Source organism: Eutrigla gurnardus (assembly GCF_963514095.1).
Source record: "Eutrigla gurnardus genome assembly, chromosome: 4".
Classification (NCBI taxonomy): Eukaryota; Metazoa; Chordata; class Actinopteri; order Perciformes; family Triglidae; genus Eutrigla; species Eutrigla gurnardus.
Window position 1 is genome coordinate 14,098,560 of NC_139918.1, and position 19,911 is coordinate 14,118,470.

The 19,911-nt window shown below is 41.3% G+C and overlaps 1 protein-coding gene across 2 annotated transcripts in view; it reads right to left on the minus strand.

The window, feature by feature from the left end:
* The window catches only part of LOC311012214 (contactin-associated protein-like 4), a 100,233-nt gene that overhangs the window by 43,368 nt on the left and 36,954 nt on the right, over positions 1-19,911 (minus strand). For both annotated transcript variants that reach the window (XM_084007581.1, XM_084007580.1), the window contains exons 4-10: positions 19,571-19,718; positions 16,170-16,376; positions 9,062-9,234; positions 8,851-8,979; positions 7,026-7,293; positions 6,704-6,847; positions 4,916-5,087 (exon numbers count right to left, since the gene is read on the minus strand). In XM_084007581.1, the coding sequence (XP_083863707.1) occupies positions 4,916-5,087; positions 6,704-6,847; positions 7,026-7,293; positions 8,851-8,979; positions 9,062-9,234; positions 16,170-16,376; positions 19,571-19,718 (1,241 nt within the window). The remainder of the gene's footprint in view (positions 1-4,915; positions 5,088-6,703; positions 6,848-7,025; positions 7,294-8,850; positions 8,980-9,061; positions 9,235-16,169; positions 16,377-19,570; positions 19,719-19,911) is intronic.

Genomic DNA, 19,911 nt, shown 5'->3' on the forward strand with positions numbered 1-19,911 from the left:
CATTACACTATTGTTTTGGCTTTTGAAAAGACATCCTATTATTGTCAACTCACATTTATCCTATTCAATTTGATCCATAAGGGTTCTCTCCATATAACTTAAACCTCAGTATAACCCAATACAGCCCAACAGCACCACAACTACAGCCTCCAAAAGGACAATGACGTTAAATCATCTAAAATCTAAAACAGTTTCAACAAGACTTGTAGCTGGAGTACTGCCAGGCATCCACCATTTTTGTCACCTTTGAAATAATGAATCATGAAAATGTGACATAAACAAATGAAAGCTTTATTACAGCAACTGAGCAAAATTCGATATAGTTTGTGTTTTATTTAAACAAAATCAACGGTATAATTTTCCATGCAACTCCAAGACTCGGTGAAACTTTGCCTCCAAAGTCCCTTTTGTTTTTCATTCAGGTTCATTAGTTCTTTGTCAGCCGGATCAATTTGCACATTCATTTGCGATGTTGACGGGTTCGTTTTTCAAACAACCTAATCTCCAAAACAGTTGCCTGTAGCGTTGTCTAGTTCCAGTTCTGACCTTAACAGCAATATTAAAATATCACTAATGCAACTGATATTAAAAATGCATTTCAGGCTGCACACGTTGCTATTTCCAAAGGCCAAAGGCCATTTCTCATAATGGTTGCCAATAAACAAACTGGCAGCTCTGGCATATCTTGTATTTTACAGGACTTTTTTCACTGTTCTATTCGTTCATTAGTCTATTAGTTTGGATGATTGAGAAATGTATGTTTAATAGAAATACTTAATAGAGAAATATTTAATAGAAATACAAACCAGACAAACCAATCCCATTCTTGTCCATTGCTTGGGTGTGGCGCTAGAAATCCAAGTGACAGATACCTCGAAATGCGTGCACAAGAAGCCAAAAGTCTATTTTTCTAAATAACAGAGCTCAGCTCACAGCTGTGATCTGCTGCGTCTCTGGTGAGATACATGAAGACATCCTGTGACCTCATCCAGACAGACAGAGGACGACAGGAGACGATGAGTAACAGTGTTCTTTGAGCCACACTGGTTGCTTTCCCCCATTTGTAAGACCAGCTGGCACCTCCAGGAGGTTGGACACACACAAACACACACACACACACACACACACACACACACACACACACACACACACACACATACACACACACACACACACACACACACACACATACACACACATACACACACACACACAGAGACACACACAGAGACACACACACACACACACATAATTCCACGTCATTGGTGTTTGCAAAGCTTGGCGGTATGTCAATCTTGTGTTTTATCATTCTCTATATCCTTAAATACATGTTTAGAGAGTGTGTTTATTAATGAAAACATAAGTGATGGTGTTTGAGTTTGTGTTTGTCCAGGCAGGAATATTGAAGAGAAAAAAACAGATGACCGTGCAGAATCTGCAGCCTCCCCTTTTATTTAGATAAAAGTGCTGACAAAGCAGCCAGCTACAGTGTGATTCTTACCTCAATTTATCTGTACACTTCTTCAATCTAAGAGTATGCTGGAGCCTTGCAGACTTAAATTCACATTACCACACAGCATGGTTCTTTTATCTTATGCATTTAGTCAGTGTGGCAGCCTTCCAGCGCTGTAATGAGTGTTGTACGGTAATCAAACTCAATCTTGCAGTCGTAACAGGGGATCCCTCTCTGACTTTCACACTTGGTTCAGTCTTTGCCAAAATGACTTGAACAACGGACTTAACAAAGTCTGCGTAAGATGTGAAGAAGGATCACATATGTAATGTAAAACATTGATCAGAATGATCACAGTAAATGTATGTGTGATAGTGTACTAGATATAGATAGGTGATAAAACACGCAAGAATAGTGTGCTAGAATCAGTGTCTCTATTGGCTGAGCAAACACTTCCACTCGGTCAAAGCTGAACAAAGAGCAGAGACACGGGAAACCTGAATATGTCCGTTGTTAAATCACATGTGGTGTGAGAACACCGACCAGGATGGCCGAGTGGTTAAGGCGTTGGACTTAAGATCCAATGGGTGAATGCCCACGTGGGTTCGAACCCCACTCCTGGTAACAAACACTTCTTTGCTTCACTTTGTCTAAATCTCATCAACGTAAATGTCAACACTCAAGGGACTTATAGAGCAATAGTTAGTAATCGGGAGACAGCTTCACACTGCTGTGGCCTCTTCAATCACTTCAAACTCACAGTGACTGTTAGGAGACAGGACAGAAAGTGTGATCAAGTGACACACTGATGCACCTCCAACCCTTCCTCCCCCTCTACAGCTTTTGACAGCAGTATACAGTCTACCCACAACTTAGCCTATCTGTATGTGGGCGAATATTGACTTCCAGAGTCAATATTTGCATGAGAGGCCACTTGTCAGGAAAATGTAGGCCTGGGTTGTGTTTGAACAGACCAATTCTGTCATCTTCTAGTCAAGTTTCAGAGGTTGTAGTTGCTCTGAAATGGATGTACTTCTGTGACTTTGTGATCCTGCTGCCTGCAATGTGAACACGGATCAGAACAAACCTAAATGAGATCTGATGGTTCGATTCAGTTTCAGCCCTGCGACAAGACTGATGGGTCAAGTCTATTAAATGCATGGCTGCGTCTATGTTGTACTCATTGCATGGGGTTGCACTGCTATTAAGTCTGACACACACACAGCTCTGTGGTAAGAGAAACGTACGGAAGGCATGCCTGTAACTCAATTTTCAATTTTGTCCATTTGTCTCTTGTTCTGTAAAGGCTTGATCAAAGCTGATAAATCATGACAAAAAGGTAGATGCAGAAGCGGGAAGAACACTTATTATTTAAATGTTTCTTTTTGAGAAATTGTGATTTGTCAGTGGAAATGAGACAAACAGGGCAGTCTGTGATTATTTCACACCTCAGGTCTCCACTGAACAATAATTCTACATTCCTTAATGGAAATAATGTGAGTGTGAGCACGCTGTCAATTCTTTGTGTGCTGGTTCTTATTTTCCGATAGCCAACACTCACGACACGCCACTTCCCCTCACAAATAAATTGTCTACCAAAAAGTCAAAGAAAAGAAAAGATCACATTTCACGTCTGCAACAGTTGTGACTTATATAGTTGGATCACTAAATAGAGACAGGGCACGGCTCCAACTATTGATCTCGGAATTGAGCTACCCACTGTTAAGTTACAAAACACAACCAGGATGAGTTGTTAAAATCCAATGGGCACATGCCCACGAGGGTCAGAACCCATCTCCTGGTAAATGAGTACAGCAATCTGGCCGTCAACTCTGATCAAACTCAACACATACAGTAGCAATCCTATTGTTACAGTTCCCCTCAACTCTCATTGGCTGTATTGCCCCTAGAACTTCCAGATATTAAGCATGTTATCTGGAAAGGATCTGCTACCATGAGACTCTAAAGTTGTGTAATCTGAACTAGGCATTCACTGAACCAGCTATTTTCAAGCCAGTTTTTTTTTTAATTTTAAATATTTCTATAAACTGTTTAACTGATAGCACAGTTAAAGAACTACTGCAAACTATGCTCTGTCTCTATCGGATAAAAATAAAGTTGCATGTCAAACTGTCTGCGGCAGCATCATGGTTCTGATGAAAAAGTCTGATGAAAATAAAAAGTCATTGTCAAAGTCATTGTTAAAACTGCAATGGTATTATTAAGTACTCATATTGGCACTCAGTCCCGGCAAGTACCCAAATGTAAGTACATGCTTTTGGTCCAAAAAAAGTGGAGTTGTACCAGCTCAACAAAGTCTACTTCGGATGCTGAGGAACCAAAGCAATCTGATGAGAAATGAGCTTGTGGAACACAACATACATGGACGAGGGAAGAGAATGTGGAACTGTTTGAATGCTACTCTACGAGCAACCCCACTGAAGGGGGTGTATACAGAGGTTACGGCAAGGACGACAGGTCAGAGAGGGAATGTCACCCCCCCACACACTCCGAGATTGGGACAGTTGACCTGAAGATCATAAGTAAGCTGATACCTGGAACGCCTGTGGTCAATTGCCACGGCTAAGAGACAAAGTACCCTATGAAAGTCTGCTAGAACATGTAAATGCAGTACTACATACTATCCCTACTGATACCATAATTGAGTACAAGCTGATACACAGTACAGCAGCAGTGATCCTTGAGATGCCAAGATGGACAGCATAAGGAGCAGTAGCCCCCATGGAGAAGGAGGTTGGAGGTCAAGACTAATGCCACATGGACTGAATTTAGCCAGCAATCAGAGCTACAGAAAGGGGTTAGACAAGAACTACCTAGGAAATACTCCATACTATCCATACCAGAGGCACTGGAGACAGCCCTGGCAACCCCCCCCCCCCAACAAAAACACAAAGATTAGAGATCTCAGAGACACAAAAAACTTGAATATGGCAGTTGTTTGGGTTTCAAAAGTAAATCTGATACAGTGCCATTAAATTAGGTGTACACAGACCAGGATGGCCGAGTGGTTAAGGCGTTGGACTTAAGATCCAATGGGTGAATGCCCACGTGGGTTCGAACCCCACTCCTGGTAAAAAACAATTATTTGGTTTGCTTTGATGTCTAAATCTCATCGACATAAATGTCAAGGGACCCAAGGGACTCTAATACAGCAACATATCAGGCTGATATGATAGTTAGTAATCAAGAGACACAGCTTCAATCTGCTGTGTCCTCTTCAGTCTGTAAATCTGTGCCAAAAGTTTGAACACTCCCAGGTGCACAACCATATTCCCTGAAGGATAAAAAAAAGCTGATACCGGGTGATCGGTGAAAATACCTGGTGCATTTCATGGCTGAAATTGTGAATGGCATCTTATCTCGGAAATACAATGGTAGGCGTTTCTGCATTGGTGTCTCAGACAGAGAGGGTGAAATGCATTGGGGTTTGGTGGCTCTGACCTGTCAATAATGCCACACATGTCGATCTGCAGTTGGCTGTAATTTCCCAGCAGCCTTCGCTGCACCATAATCAGGTCCACTGGCTGGTTCTCCACACTGAGGAGACGCAAGCAGCCTTGAAAGATGTTAAAGGGATTTTTACATTCCTGACCGTCCTCTTCAGCAGGACAACCTGGAGAGGAAGGCAAAGAAAGCAGTTAGAGCCAATAGACAGCAAGGAGGAGAATCCTATGACACCGTATTAGGGCCAAAAAAAAAAAAAAATGGAGCCAAGAGAGGTGGGCAACATTCTGAGAAAAAAAAGTCGCAAATTTGCTAGTTTTCATAAAGGAGCTAATTTGCTACTTTAAAACGAGCAAATTCACGTAGCTTGACCCGGAGTTTTGCTGTTGCTATGACAACAAGTAAAAGCTACCGCTAGCATCTTAGCTCAACCACCCGATCAATAAACACCCATAAAATGAATGTGGCCCATATAAAATTAACCAACAATAACCATCAACAGCCATCACCCTAAGGACCTTAGCAAAGCGTTGTCACACGTTGGGATGGATTAATTAGAAGAATAAATGCAACATTCATGGGATTTTAGATAGCATAAATGCCAGTTGTTAGCATTGTAATTTTTTCTCAGAATATTGCCCACCTCTCTCGGCTCCATTTTTTTTTTTTTTTTTTTTTGACACAACTTCAGTGATGAAAAAACAGTGATGGGCTTTAAGCAGAGCTCCAATGTTATGGATAATATTTACACGGATGGATGATACATCAGAACTAAAGTGGAATCCAGCTCACTGTGATAATTACAGTGGGTAGTAAATGGCTAAAAGACTAAATTAGGATGTACACTGTGTACCATTATAGAGTTTAAAACATATTGCAATTTACTAAAGAGTGAATGTGTTCAGAGAAATGAGCTGTGATTTGTGTATTTTTAAGTGGTGGAATAATGCAAATAGAGGTTGGGCGTTGATCAAATAAATATACTTATTTTTTTCTTCATAACCCATTTAATGTGGAAACAGAGTCAGTAGGATGATAATAAGCCTAAGGCAATTCAACAACATCCCCGGACTGTAAAAGGACTGAGCAACGAGAAGACAAAAGAGATGAGATTTAAGAAAAGGAAGCAGCAAGAAAGCCACTGGAGAATGAGGAAGGGAAAAAAAGATTGGAGAAGTAAGAGAGGAAAGAAAACCGGAAGGGAAAAGAAGAAAGAAAGGAAGCATAACAGATGCACAGAGTGCAGAGAGGAATGAGAGGAGAAAAGAGGGAGGGAAGATGAAGCAGTCTTAAAAGTTGCATTACAAAACAGCCACAAGCTCAATTTGGCTCAGAGACACCAGCTGTAGCGTACAATATATAGGACATAATCTTTCATATATGACCAACTCATAAAACCAGTAAATTTAGATTGTTACTGTATTTATTGCAACTAGAGTTTGCCCTTTTGGGTGTATTCAGAAAAGATAGTAGCTTTTTAACGAGGTGTACTCAAAAAGTAATCAAAAGAATTAAACAAAAATAAAACATACATGAGATTTTTTTAATTCTAATTTAAAATACAACATAAACACCTTACTGCAACTTGTTGTTGAACGAATGTTGAATACTAATTTAAGCTCTACCCAGATTTTCCACTGTTTGAATATCCAATGAATATTAATTCAAATATCGTCGATGCATATCCAGTAGAACGATGTCAAAGATGCTGTACGGCAGCAGCTCAGTGATTGGCACCTTCTACAGTTTGATAAGCCACTTTGAGATTATTTGTTTCACTCTTACCGCCAAAGAACAGCTGACTTCCCACGGTAACGGAGTGGCTGGCATGAGCAACGCCTCCTTCTTCTTTATCTACAGCGACGGTCAGACGACCTCGTCTGCAGCTCAGCGCCACTGAATGCCACTGGCCGTCATTCAGAGCAGAACCTGGAGAAAGGATCATTATTATCAAAAGTTTTAGTTAAAATTAGTTTCAAAAGTTTATCAAAACTGTAAAATGAATGTTCAACTTCATCTATTTGGGGTGAGGGGTTACAATAGTTTAGGTAGGGTGTTTAGCTATAGAGGCTCTACTCTGCATTTAAGGGATCGGTAACAGACTGACCTGCACTGAGCTCCAGCAGCGCCCTGCCAGCTTTATGGATCTGCAGCCGGAGTCTGGCCTCGCTCAGGTACAGCCAGACCACGCCCCCTTCCAGAGGCAAGTCAAAGGTGAGCAGAAGCCCCGCCTTGTTCCACGTCCTGAACTGGAACCCAATAGACAGGCCCCCGGACGAGGATGCTGTAGCCCCCGGCAACTGCAGGAAGCTCTGGGGGCCGGGAAACGTCACGGCGACAGAAACCGACTCAGCACAAGAAAAGGTCACATTGCCCTGAGAGAGAAACATGCAGAGTGGAGAGAGAGGAGGCGGGACAGAAAGAAAATGATTACTGGAGAGATAAAACACACAAAACATGAATATTAATCAGCTGCAGAGGGCGTGACGATGCGACCTCATGTCACAATGATCTCATCAGCAAGTCTCCTTGAGAATAAAAGCAATGAGTGCAAACTGAAAAATACCAATGTCACCCAAGAGGTGTGGCGGGAGGTGGGTATGTATGTGAACAGTGCTATATAGACTTCTCCATTGCGGCCCATTGTTTTGAGTAGTGGTAATGACACCAGGTCCATTGCAAAGGCTGCAGCTGTTATATATTACAGTCCCAGCTCTCTGCTGGGAATATCAGCCTGCTATCTTTATAATGCTCCGGAAACACAGATGACATCTAAAAGCCCTTTGTAGTGCTGTTAAAGTGATATATGGACGTACGTGGTGGAGGATGCAGCACCACTGCAAAATATGAAGTAAAAAGTGAGCAATAAAATCCCATCCCCAACACGCATATACACACAAAATCCCCCACACACACTTACACACACATACATCATTTAAGGCTTTACGTCATTATGTTATCATACCTAAGAATGGCCAAAAGTGGTCTCTATAATAAAAAGGACTATAACTGATAGCCTCTATTAGATCATCAGACATGCACGTGAATATCGGAGCCTTTTCTTTCTTCTTATCTGAGCTTCTTTGCTCTCTGGTCCTTAATTGTAATGAGAGACATGTTATATGTTCAGATATGGTTCAGAGTTGCTCTCCACTGAGGTCGGTCCACTTATTGTCATTGTAGAAATACTAAAGGTCTTCACTTGAATAAGACAAAGAAGCGTTACTGAAAGTCTATCGCCTACACTTCCATCCTCTCACCACTCACTGTCCTACTTAATCACTCATCAGCCTCACTAAACAGCCAGCAGCTCATTAGCAGCAGCGGCATGACCACACCTGCATGTAGACACACACAACCTCATATATTATGCATTGGTTAGCATGAGAGAAGACTCAGTGGACTTCATCCTCATGTTGTTTGTTAGCGGCTCTTGTAATGAGTAGGTCACAACACCAAGGAGAATCTTCTATCAGCTCCTGGTTGGCCAAATTTAGCCTGCAGTTTTTTTTATTTTAGGTGCCTCAGCTCCAGCTATTGATGCTGCATTTTCTCTCAGAAATGAAAACTCAGAGCCCAGAGAATTTGAGGAGCTGAACATGAAAGCTCTTTGCTTTCCCCCAAATGATCTACGTGGTCTGTCATCATCACTATGGAAGAATGAAACAAAAAAACAACTCTATGTGGTGCCACAAAAGATTTGGAGGCTTGTGTTGCTGGTGGATCTGCCATTTTGAGCTAATTGCTCGTCTTTGAACTGATAGACACTGTTACACATCTGAACATGTGCTGTGTTGATTGACTTATTCACTCCCAACAAGCATGTAAACAAAGTAAAAAAAAACAAAAGTCACGCATTGGCAAAGTGACGACAAGTTTTGACCAAAAAGGAAAGTTCAAGTAACCGGGTGTTCACGGTAAAATGGACTCACCGTTACAGTAACTTGGTGGTCATTGTGTTTCGCTAATTCTATCAGGTTGAGGCCGTTGTACAGCAGGTTTTCCAGGCAGCCATGGAAGTCTTTCTTTGAGACGAGGCTCTGGACTGTCCCAACACTCAGCTATAAGAGGACAAAAATGAACATTTGGTGTTAAAATGGATATGCATATAGGAGGTTTATGTGTCTTTGTCCCCCCGCCCACCTGCTCGGTATCCCAGTGGTGGAACTCTGCCGGTATTTGAATCCTCTCAGTGTGTTTGTCCACAGTGAGGTTGAGGTGAGAGCCGCGTCGCTCCACTGCTAAATGGTGCCAATGTTGATCATCTAACAGGCTGCCGAGGGAAGCGAGACGCCGGGGTTCAGAGGAAGATGTACCTGGGAGAGATGAGGAGGAGAAGGGCAGATAGGAGGTAAGATGAGGAATAAAAGGAGGAGCAGCCAGAGGAAAGAGCAAGGGAGAAGGAGGAGGGCAAGACGAAGAAAGGAGGTTGAGGAGGTAAAGACAGTACGTGAGTGAGAAATAGGAAAGCAACGGGGGGAAATAGTGGAGATGACAGTCAGAAGGAGGGAAAACAAGGAGTAAGTAATCAGGAGAAAGTCGGGTGATAAGAGGTAAGAGGAAGTGAAGGAGTAAAGATCAAAACAAGGCAAAAGAAGGCAGATGAGGGGGAGGAAGGAGAGAGGAGTGAAGGGAAAGTACAGATGGAAATGGATGGCAAAAAGCAAGGGGAGGCGAGAGAGGATAAAGAAGGCCGACACAAAGAAACCATTGTTGAAGAATAATCACACACAGAAAGTAGTCTTTTAATCAACACATCGCTACTGTTTGATTTTCAAAACAGAACTCGACATTAAGAAACGAAGAAAAGAGCCGCAATCATTAAAAAAGACAAGATAAAATGGAACTTGATTGGTTTTCTGTCAAGTTATCAGACTTGCGAGTGTGTGTTTCTTTCAGTGTAATTAAGTCCGTTATTCTGGTTATTTAATAAGCAAAGACGGTTTGCTCCTATTAAGTATAGTAGCAGATAATGTATTTTCTTTTTAGCTGTATTGTTTTTCTCCTTTTCTATCTCGAGTTAGCTGAGCTGACAGTCTGTTGTTTGTTGTCGTCTCATTATCTGACCTGGGAGTCTGCTTCTCTCTAACAATCTGACCCGGTGTCAAGACAACGCAAGCCTCATGACAGCTACGATGCACCAGCCTCTGTATTGTGTCTAAATATTTCACTTTCCACAGTATCCCACAGCGGGGGTCACACCCAGGTCACCCTCTCTCATCTCATTAGGGACTACAGGATCTCTGCATACATGCACCGAGACCCGGAACCAAATATGTGATAATGCCTAAAAAATAACATAGCGAGACATCATAAATGATAGATGAGCACCAGCAGGTCCAAATAAGTGGATTTGTCCCCCTAAAGTACTGGAAGAGAAAGTTTGCGTTTCTCTTGGGAGAAGGAGCGGAGCACAGTCAGCTATTAAAAATGCATTAGATTGTTTTAGGGAGGGAACAGCTTCAAAGAGGGAAACAAAGACAGTTTGATGATGATGATGATGGTGATGATGATGATGATGATGATGATGGACATGGCATTTTGAGTGGGTGTTGAGAGGGTTTCTTCGTCTGCAGCTTGGATGACAAAAACAACCTCATCCAGAGAGATAAAGTTGGGACAGAGACATCAGGGGACGTCTGTCCTGTCAACATTCATTGTGATGAGTTACAGTCTGGACCGGTGGAGAGCGACAGAAACAAATCAGATGCTCTACATTACACTGATTAATTGAGGAATTATTATGTAGTAGCAGTTGAAGAAGAGGAGGAGGATCTTATGATACACGGGGTTCACTGGATGGAGGATTTGATTACCGTGAATGACTGGAAAGAGAAAGCAAGAGTGAGAGATCAGAGGGCAAACAAATTGAATATCAATTGACTGATATTAATGTACAACCCCATCCCGTCTGCATATCCTTCTACATTACTGTTTCTATTTTCTCTCTTTTTTTGGCAGTGGGTTTTCAGATCACCTTTGTTCCAGTAGATACTGTTATGTTAATGTTTAAGTGTGTTGGATCGTTAAAATCTGCATCCAATAGCAAAAGAAAAAAGAAATGTGACAGGTTTATCGGGCTGCCCCATCTTAGTGGACTCATGCAGGCTTTCTCCAAGTAACTGGTCACTTGCATGTTTCGGATTCAACATGTTTTTGGGAATCAGAAATATATTCTTATATATATATGATAATGTGTATACAGTTTATAATTTGAAAAGGCCAGTTTTTTACTGCTTCGGAGCACAATACAACAATAACTTAATGCTTCAGAAATCATTTTTGGCTTTCTATTAACTTTTATAATCTTCAAATCAATTCATATTTGAAGGAATGGCTGGCATCAATTGATATGTTGTTATAATGACCCACTTTCAAAACAATATAATGATCATTTTTTACTGTAAAATATTATAATAACTACTTTGCTTCACATTTCTGTTATTTCTCTTCTCTAATTAGATGCCATTGCTGCCTGCCTTATTAAAATGATATATTTTTCAGTTGCACCACTTGATGATACTGCTGAAATACATGACTTAACTCACAATGCCAGTCTACATCTGACAATTAGCTTTTTTTGTAACTTGCTGGTTAAATCAGGGTCCATGAGAAGTATTGTGATAATGAAGAGCCTGTCTACACTCTCTGGATGTGAAGAACTAATCAAGCTAGCTGTTGCAGACATACATTTGGGATGGCTGAAGCTCAGAGGTAGAGCGAGTCGTCCACCAATCCTAAGAACATTGGTTCAATTCCTGGCTCCTCCATTCTTTGGGCAAGATAATGACCGGCTATGCCATCAGTGTGAGTTAGATTAGAGGCTCAGTGTGAGTAAGACTGAAATATTTGAAACACACTATAAAAATGCAGGTCCATTTACTATTTGGATCCTCCTTCTCCAACCCATCCGTGATTCTAAATCCCTCACCATATTCCTCAAGACCCATCTCTTCTCCTCTGCCTACCACTAGCCCCATGCCCCCTCCCTCATTTCAACTATTTGTTGCTTCGTCTTGTCTTTGTCTTATTTGTTGTTTAATTGTTTGTTTAATTGTGGGAGGTGATATGATATATGTGGTGCACGAATATGTTTCCTTCTGATATCATCACCAAATCTACCCGCTGACTTTTCCTCGAAATCAATCTTTAAATGTCAGTGAGATAGTGATGCAAGCATCGATACAAAGCCTTAAGGCCTGATTATGCTTCCGCGTAGTGATAACGCAACGGCAACGCAACGGCCACGCAGTTGCTTGGAGACCATGATGGTTCTGCGTTGGGTTTACGTGTCGAAATGCAATTCAAAGCCACACCGGGAAAGGGCGCTATGGTTTTTGTAAAGACTGACCGACCGACCGAGACTCTTGGCGTATATCATCGTAAGCTTCGTTATAGCGTATTTGTTTACTTTCCGGCTTTAAACGTCCACAATTTTTCAGAACTTGGTGTTTTATTTCTTTGTGCAAAAGCGAGAAGGTGCAAACAATAAAACGAGGTGCAAACAATAAAAGTAGCCTTTTAAAAGTTTAAATGGCGGTGTTTATGAGTGGAAACCGGATAGCGGTCTCCAGCGGATGTAGTTAGCGGACCAATCACAGCCAATGCCGCTGCGTTGGTGTTGCGTTGCTGTTGTGTCGCCTCGACGCGCGTCTAGGATTTTTGGGAGGCACACGTCAGGCCCTTGCGTTGACGTAAGGGGGGTCCGCAAGGACGTAAGGGGTCCGCAAGCTCCCTTGCGTTGTGTCGACGCGGAAGCATAATCCAGCCTTAAAGCCTCACTACATTATTGACATTTGGCTTAAACTCCAGTGCAAAGTGTAATATCATGTTTGGAATAAATAATAATGTACGGTGTACAAATAAAAAAAATATGAGAAAACATTGACCAAAATAACAATTTAAAAAGCTGAACAAAATATGAAATGCAACAATATTATTCCCCAATCAGGGAGTGAAAGGCAGCCTGGTCTGCTAAAAATTACATTACCATAATATGCACTGCATAATAGATTGTCAATTATGTTTTGAGAGAAAGGATTTTCTCCCGGATTATTGTTTTTGACGTATCACAAATCTGTTTCTGAGTCTGCAAGTCTGTGTAAATAGAAGAACGGGGGGATAGCTGCGTCAAACACAGGACTTTAACCCAGGAGACTGATGTTAATTTGTGAAATGCTGAGATTCAATGTAGAAGTGGTTTACCGACATGTACAATGCTGAAGTTCAGACTGATTTATTAAGCATCAAGTTTCTAACGTAGCATTTTGTAGCCTGTTATCGAAGACAGAGTTGCCGTCTATGTTACTCAGTGTTGCCTCATGAAGCCAACTGCCTCTTCTTGGGGGGTTCAGACCTGGAGCTGAGTTGGTGTTAACAGAGCAGAGCGGATCATGTACGAGCTCACGGTCGATGCACACAGTAGATTACCTAAATTACACACGCTGTGACCTACAAAAAAGTTGTGCAGAAAGCAAAAAAGAATGGAAGAGGACTATAGGAGACAGAAAAGGCGAAGGACACTGAACTGAAGAAGGCACAGGAAAAGAAAGGGCAAATATTTGTTTTGGCATATTCAAAAGACAGAAATACAAAACAATAAAGGACGAGAAAAACAAAAAAAGATGAAACAATATCAAAGGGTGTGTTGATGTGTCAGAGAGAAAATGGAAAAATAAGATAAAGCAATCTGCAGCAACAAACCAAAGATAAACAACAGTTATTACGACAGAAAAGAGGAAGAAAGAGCAAAGAGGCATGTAACAAATGCAGAAAGAGGGAGCAATACAAGAAAGAACAAAGAAAGAAGAGAAGCTCTTTGTTGCCTCAATCTGTCTTCTGTCACTTCAGTGGACCGCTCTGATATCCTCACACTGATCGAGCTGCTTTACAATGACACAGATGTTTTCTTTAACATGACAAAGTCTGAAAGGTGGAACTGCTCTTCTAGAAGATGACACAGAATCGGTTTAAGGGGGAACACTCTTCACTTAAATCACACATGAGTTCAGTGTTTTTCTTAAAGGTGACACCGTCTGTCTGCTTCAGGAGGCGTTTTTTCAAGGTGATCCACTTGTGAGGGAGATGCAGACGCTCCTGAGATGTCTGAATCTTTAAATAAGGCGATCCTTTAGATTTCAATATCTTAACATTTCCTTTAAGGGTGTGCCAGCAGCGTCTCACAAGTTTACATTCTGAGACGGAGGAGAAGGAGAAGGAGCAGAGGGTGGTGGGAGGCGGATGGAGGAAAGGTAGAAATGATGTGAGAGAGAGAGAGAGAGAGGAATGGATGGAGGAAGATGAAGGATGCTTGGACGAAGGGCGATTGTGGAAAGCATACATCAGAGAGGTGGACAGAAGGAAAGAGAGCGAGGAGGGTGTGGGGTGAAACATTTGTGAAATGTCAAACGGAGAGAGGGCAAAAAGCTGGAGGGATGGATGGAGAACGTCTTTCAGCAGCCAGATGGGGATCTTGATGAGAGGTGATGATTCAGCATGGTAGCCTCTCGTTTAACGCAGTGTTTCTACACACACACACACACCTCCCTCTGTACAGACAATAAGTCATGCATCAACTCTTGCAGAGTCCGGCCCTAACACATGCTACAGTGAACGGGTACCATTCATCATGGCTGCAATAAGACAGCGGCAGCAGCAGAGCGTGGGCCAAGCTTTAAACCAATCAGGTGGCAGCATCGTGCGTGTCGTCCATCTCACCCAACCACAGCCAATCTAAAGTTGTCTCAGGTTTTAATATTGTCCTACAAATATTTTGCAGATGCCGAAGGTTTTTTCTTTTTTTTTTTACTGGAACTCATAAAGAAGTAGTGTGTGTAAGTAGTGGATAGTAATAATAAAAGCATGTAGCTCAGCAATGATACAATAATCACATATCACTGCTATGATGTGTAGTCTCTATCACAAAAAAGATGACTTGCAGGTGAAAGAATGGCAGAGGAGGACGGTCATGACGGAGTAATAAGCTGAGTGAGACATTTTAAGAGATTGACCATTTTTGATGGGCAGAAGAAACTGTGTAGAATAATAAATCAAAAGGAAACGTTTGATGTGCATGTGCGCTGATGCTGGTTGTGCAAATTTAAGCAGCGGATCTGCCGTGTGTAAATGTGGCTTGGCAGCGGAGACTGCAGTAGGGAGGCTCTCTGTTTGTTCACTTAACTTTGCTGTACAAATTCATCAAAACATGGGAACTATGTAATTAAACTGAGGGAAGTAATTCTATCTTGTGCACACAAATTAGTAAATTGTGGCTTGACTATATATTTCTATTCTTTCTGTGGCCACTCCAGGGCTGCGTCATTTTCTCACGGCATACCAAATGAAATAAAATTGGAGACATTTAACTCTTAATCGTATGATGGCGTATTAGGGGCAAGTATGAAAAAAAAAGATTTATTTAAGATTTATGAGATTAAAGTGGCAAATTTACGAGAAAAAAGTCGCAGATTTACAAATTTAAAAAGTGGCACATTTACGAGAAAAAAGTCGCAGATTTATGAGTTTAAAAAGTGCCAATTTACGAGAAAAAAGTCGGAAAAATAGTGTTTCGTTTTTTTTCAAGCAACCTCAACACAACCACAGACGCCGATGCTAACAACGGGCATTTATGCTAGCTAACTTCCCAAGAATGACGCTTTTATCTTTCTAATTAATCCATCCCAACGTGTGACAACAGTTTGCTAAGGTCCTCAGGGTGATGGCTGTTAATGTTTATTGTTGGTTAATTTTACATGGGCCAAATTGTCATCTTCTGGGTGTTTGTTGATCGGGTGGTTTGGCTAAGCTAGCGGTAGGTCATAGAGGAAGTAAACACGTAGCTTGACCCGGATGTTTGCCGTTGCTGACAACAAGTGAAAGCTACCTTTAGCTTAGCCAATACACCGGATCTGTCTTCAAATCACTTCAAATGACTGGTATGAAACATCATAGACGAATGTGTTTAAAGTCACCAAAGCACTGATTATATTTTTCAAATGCTGTTCAATTTTGTCATTTACAAATATTTTTCCTCTTCTCGTATATTTGGTATTTTTGGGGAGCCTGCCACAGCGTGTCATTATTTTAGTTTGTAAAGTGTTTACACCTGAATAAAACATTTGGGAGAGAGCGTTTGGGTTGTCACATACCGGTATGTTTGTGTTCTACTCCACTGCACTGTATCAGTATGTATGACAGGATGCCAGAGTCTATCAGTATCTGTCAGTGGATATCAGTATATCATGTGTTATACCTTGTCTGAACAGGAGCAGTAGCTTCCCTCTCTCTAACTCCAGGCTGAGGCCGAGTCCTCCCTCCCCCTCTGCCTGCAGCAGCGTCCCAGAATTCCTCAGGGTTTTAAACTTCAGGGAGACGACCTCTCTGGACATTCGCCTCGGCCCGGGGCTCAGCCTGTACACCAGACTGCTGCTGCTGCCGTCCAAACTCACAACATCTGAGGCTGGAAGACAAAACAGAGACAGATGAGTCATCAGATAACAGTGAAATATCCAAACCTGAACCAAAAGCAACAACGTAACCAGGTAACAATCTGTGTGCTATTTTTACATAGTCTTCAAGTCCACAACCTCAGTCGTCAACACGGCTGATCGTCATTGTGGTTGCAGCAAAGTTTGACGACTGACTCAATATTCTGTGCATCACATTTCATCAGTAAATTTCCCATTAGGGTCTGGCTTGCCGGCTGGGGATTCAGGCTGAGATTAACAGACTGTGTTGAGTGTGTAGGCTGGAAAAATGGACTGAAAAATACTGAATTGTTTAAAAAAAAAGGAAAAGAAGAGCAGCAGCTGAGTTCAGCATCAATTTCCTTTTGCAGCTCTACAACTAATTTCTCCGACTGATCGTTTTTTTTTAACAAACTAGGCAAATCATTGACTCCCTAACTCCAGGACTCGCACACAACCACTTTGCTTGCATTAATGCTCTTATTGGATTGTCCGGTGTATTTCCTGCTGATTACAGAGCAGCAAGATGAAGCTTCACAGCACCGAGCCACCCCAAGTGTGAGAAGCTGGAAACAAAAAGTGCACTGTACTACTCTATGTACTAACAAGCAACTCAGTATTAAGTGATGTATTGCAAGAATAGCTTGATACGGTACCATATTAACCTCGTCAGTGCCATCAGTGTTTGAAGTTGATGTGGTGAACCTGTTGGCAAACAGTTACACATCTATCAGATGTGGATTGAACATTCATACCATTCATTTGGAGTCCTGTTTTGTCCACCTGATCAACGTACGTCCAACCTTGTGCTAATGCTGAGCAGGTCGTGTCCAGTGAGGTGGCACTATAACAAAATAGTCTTCTTGACCTTTACTACTCATACTGTGTTTTAATCTTTAGCTTTGTTAATACAAATCTGTCAAAATCAGGACAAAAGTTTGTGCTTTGGCATCTATTTTCCTCCATGAACCTTAGGACTCTTGTCACTGATACTACTTGGTTTTAACTATTTGCTTTTTGATTGAGGGCACACATGATGTCTGTGGCGATGTTAACAATGTTAAGTTTGATCAGTTTTGATGGATTTGATTGATTAAGCCTGAACACTTGTGGCTGTTAAGGAAACCTGATCTTCCACGACACATGAAACATTTTGTTGTGTTGCCTCAATAACAGACTAATACCCACAATACATTTTTCACACTGTGGTAAACTGTTTGCTGCCAACAGCTATATTTCAGCCTCGTTCAGTATATTGCATTTGTTTTTCCAAGGAGGATTCTGCAGTGCATGCTACATTAGTTTACCACCAGGAAAAACCACAAGTCTCCTCCACCAACCGTCACTCCGGCTGATAAACATATTACAATATTATATCTGCTGTGTCCTTATATAACTTGAGATTATTTCCAAACCGCTACGGGCTATTTATCAAAACCCATCTTTTAAATATTTATCATAATCCTTCTTCTTCCAGAGGGGACACAGTTTTAAGGGACACAGAATGGTTTTTATCATAAATCATCTTTCCGCTCGGTGAGCTAATATGATGAATTAGTGTCAGGAGTGTTGTGTTGCCTCAGTGAACGCCTGCTTCTGGACCTCTAAACGTATCAAGTATTTAGAGCATTCAGGGCAAACTCATATAACATGCCGGTATTGAGTGGATGAAGTAATATGCTTCATTATCCTTCCAAAATATCAAGCTGTAGGCTAATCATTTATGAAATCTAGCTTTTACTTTACTTTCTTCAATAATTGTGTTATTGCTACCTGTGTACAAAATGTACAGTAAACAATGCAAACAGACATTCATGGTCCCCAGAGGATGAAGCCAATTGACTTTAGTGCCTGACTTTTCCTCTCGCGCCGCCATGACGTTTGTTATTGTGGTTTAAAAATGACATTTCTTGACTATTATTGGATGGATTCCAATGCACATTTTATATACAATACAATATTATTTAATAATTAATTAAGAAAGCATGCCTCCTTCTGTGCGCACACACAGATATTCACCCCCCATTTCCTTCCCGTCAGCTACCGCCACAAATAGAATCTAATTCTCTGGGAAACACATATAATATAAACATGTCTCCCCTTTGATTTATTTCCTGTTTCACACAAATCAATGGTTTTCAAAACAAACATGTTTCTTTTATTTTCAAAGCTTCGCATCTGACTACGGCCTATCAGAGGAGAGGAGGAACCAGAAAAAACACAGATGGTGACTTCTGTGGGTAGAATACGAGATACAGGCATCCCATATGGAAATCATGTTTGCAAATTAATATTTACTGTTTGATAAGTGTATTTGAGCATGTATGTAAATGTGCAGAGTTGTTTTTGATATTCATGAGTGCGGTGGGTTTTTATGAGGGACAATATAGTGAACAAACAGCGTGAGGACTGAAATGAGGGCAAAGGCACAGCAGGGAATTAATGCTGAGAGGACAACATATTACCAACACCTGCTTCTTCAGGAGGGAAAGGGAAGAAGATGAAGAGGAGTCATATTCAGTGCAGATAACATATATTTAAGATCATGCTCAGCCCAAACTCTTATAAGAAACAACAGCAGCAACATGAATATGTGTTGTTCAAACAGAATCAATTTATGAGTCTTTATTGGCTCAAATAAGAAAACCAGGACTTTATTTTTTCCTTGGAGGCCATTACGGATTAGAAAAACTGGAGTGTAATTTCAGCACAGAATGGGAAAAAGTCAGAACAAATGTTCTTGTGGGATGTGTGTTGAGTTCATAGTGTTGACGCCAGGAGCTGATACTGCCAAAAGGTTGTGTGTTCTGACAATTAACAAGAAAAAAACAGTTTGTGAGAGTGTAACGTAGATGTGAAATATGGAAATACTTTCAAGAAAAGGTTGCCGGGAAGCATTTGTTGTTCTTTGTATCTGCGGGTGAAGACACAAAGAAGAATCAGTGAATGTGTGCTGAGCGGTTCTTTTGAACCCAATTACATGTGTTACATATTGATCGGCGGGATGTTGATCCTCACTGACTACTCGGTTGTGGACATTTGTTGTTGTTAACTTCTCCAGGCAAACAAAACTAGTAAACAAGTAAACAAACCCAGCAGGTCATTTAAATGAAACCAGTGCCACCAGCGTCCAGAGGTTCTCCAGCTAGGCGACGTCTCTAGAGAGTAAATAAAGGCGGTGCCTTACTGTAAGGACATCCGTAGGTCTCCAGCCGGAGTCCGATCCTCCCGCTGGGGTTCCAGTCCAGGGGAATGAGGCGGAGGAAACGAGCGATCGCCGGCTGCTGCAGTTTGTACTGGACCACACTGTCTGCATTACTATTACCTGGAAAAGACTGAAAACACACAGACACAATGAGGACTTCCAGATTTACATAATTGCTACCTGTTTAAAATAAATACAATACAATGTCAAACCAACCGCTGCTTTGTTTGATTCATATCCCATTTAGCGAGATGTAGAATTATGAGCTTTAACAAAGGCTTTGTTTGCAATCTATTCAATGACATTTTATTTCTCTATTTTAT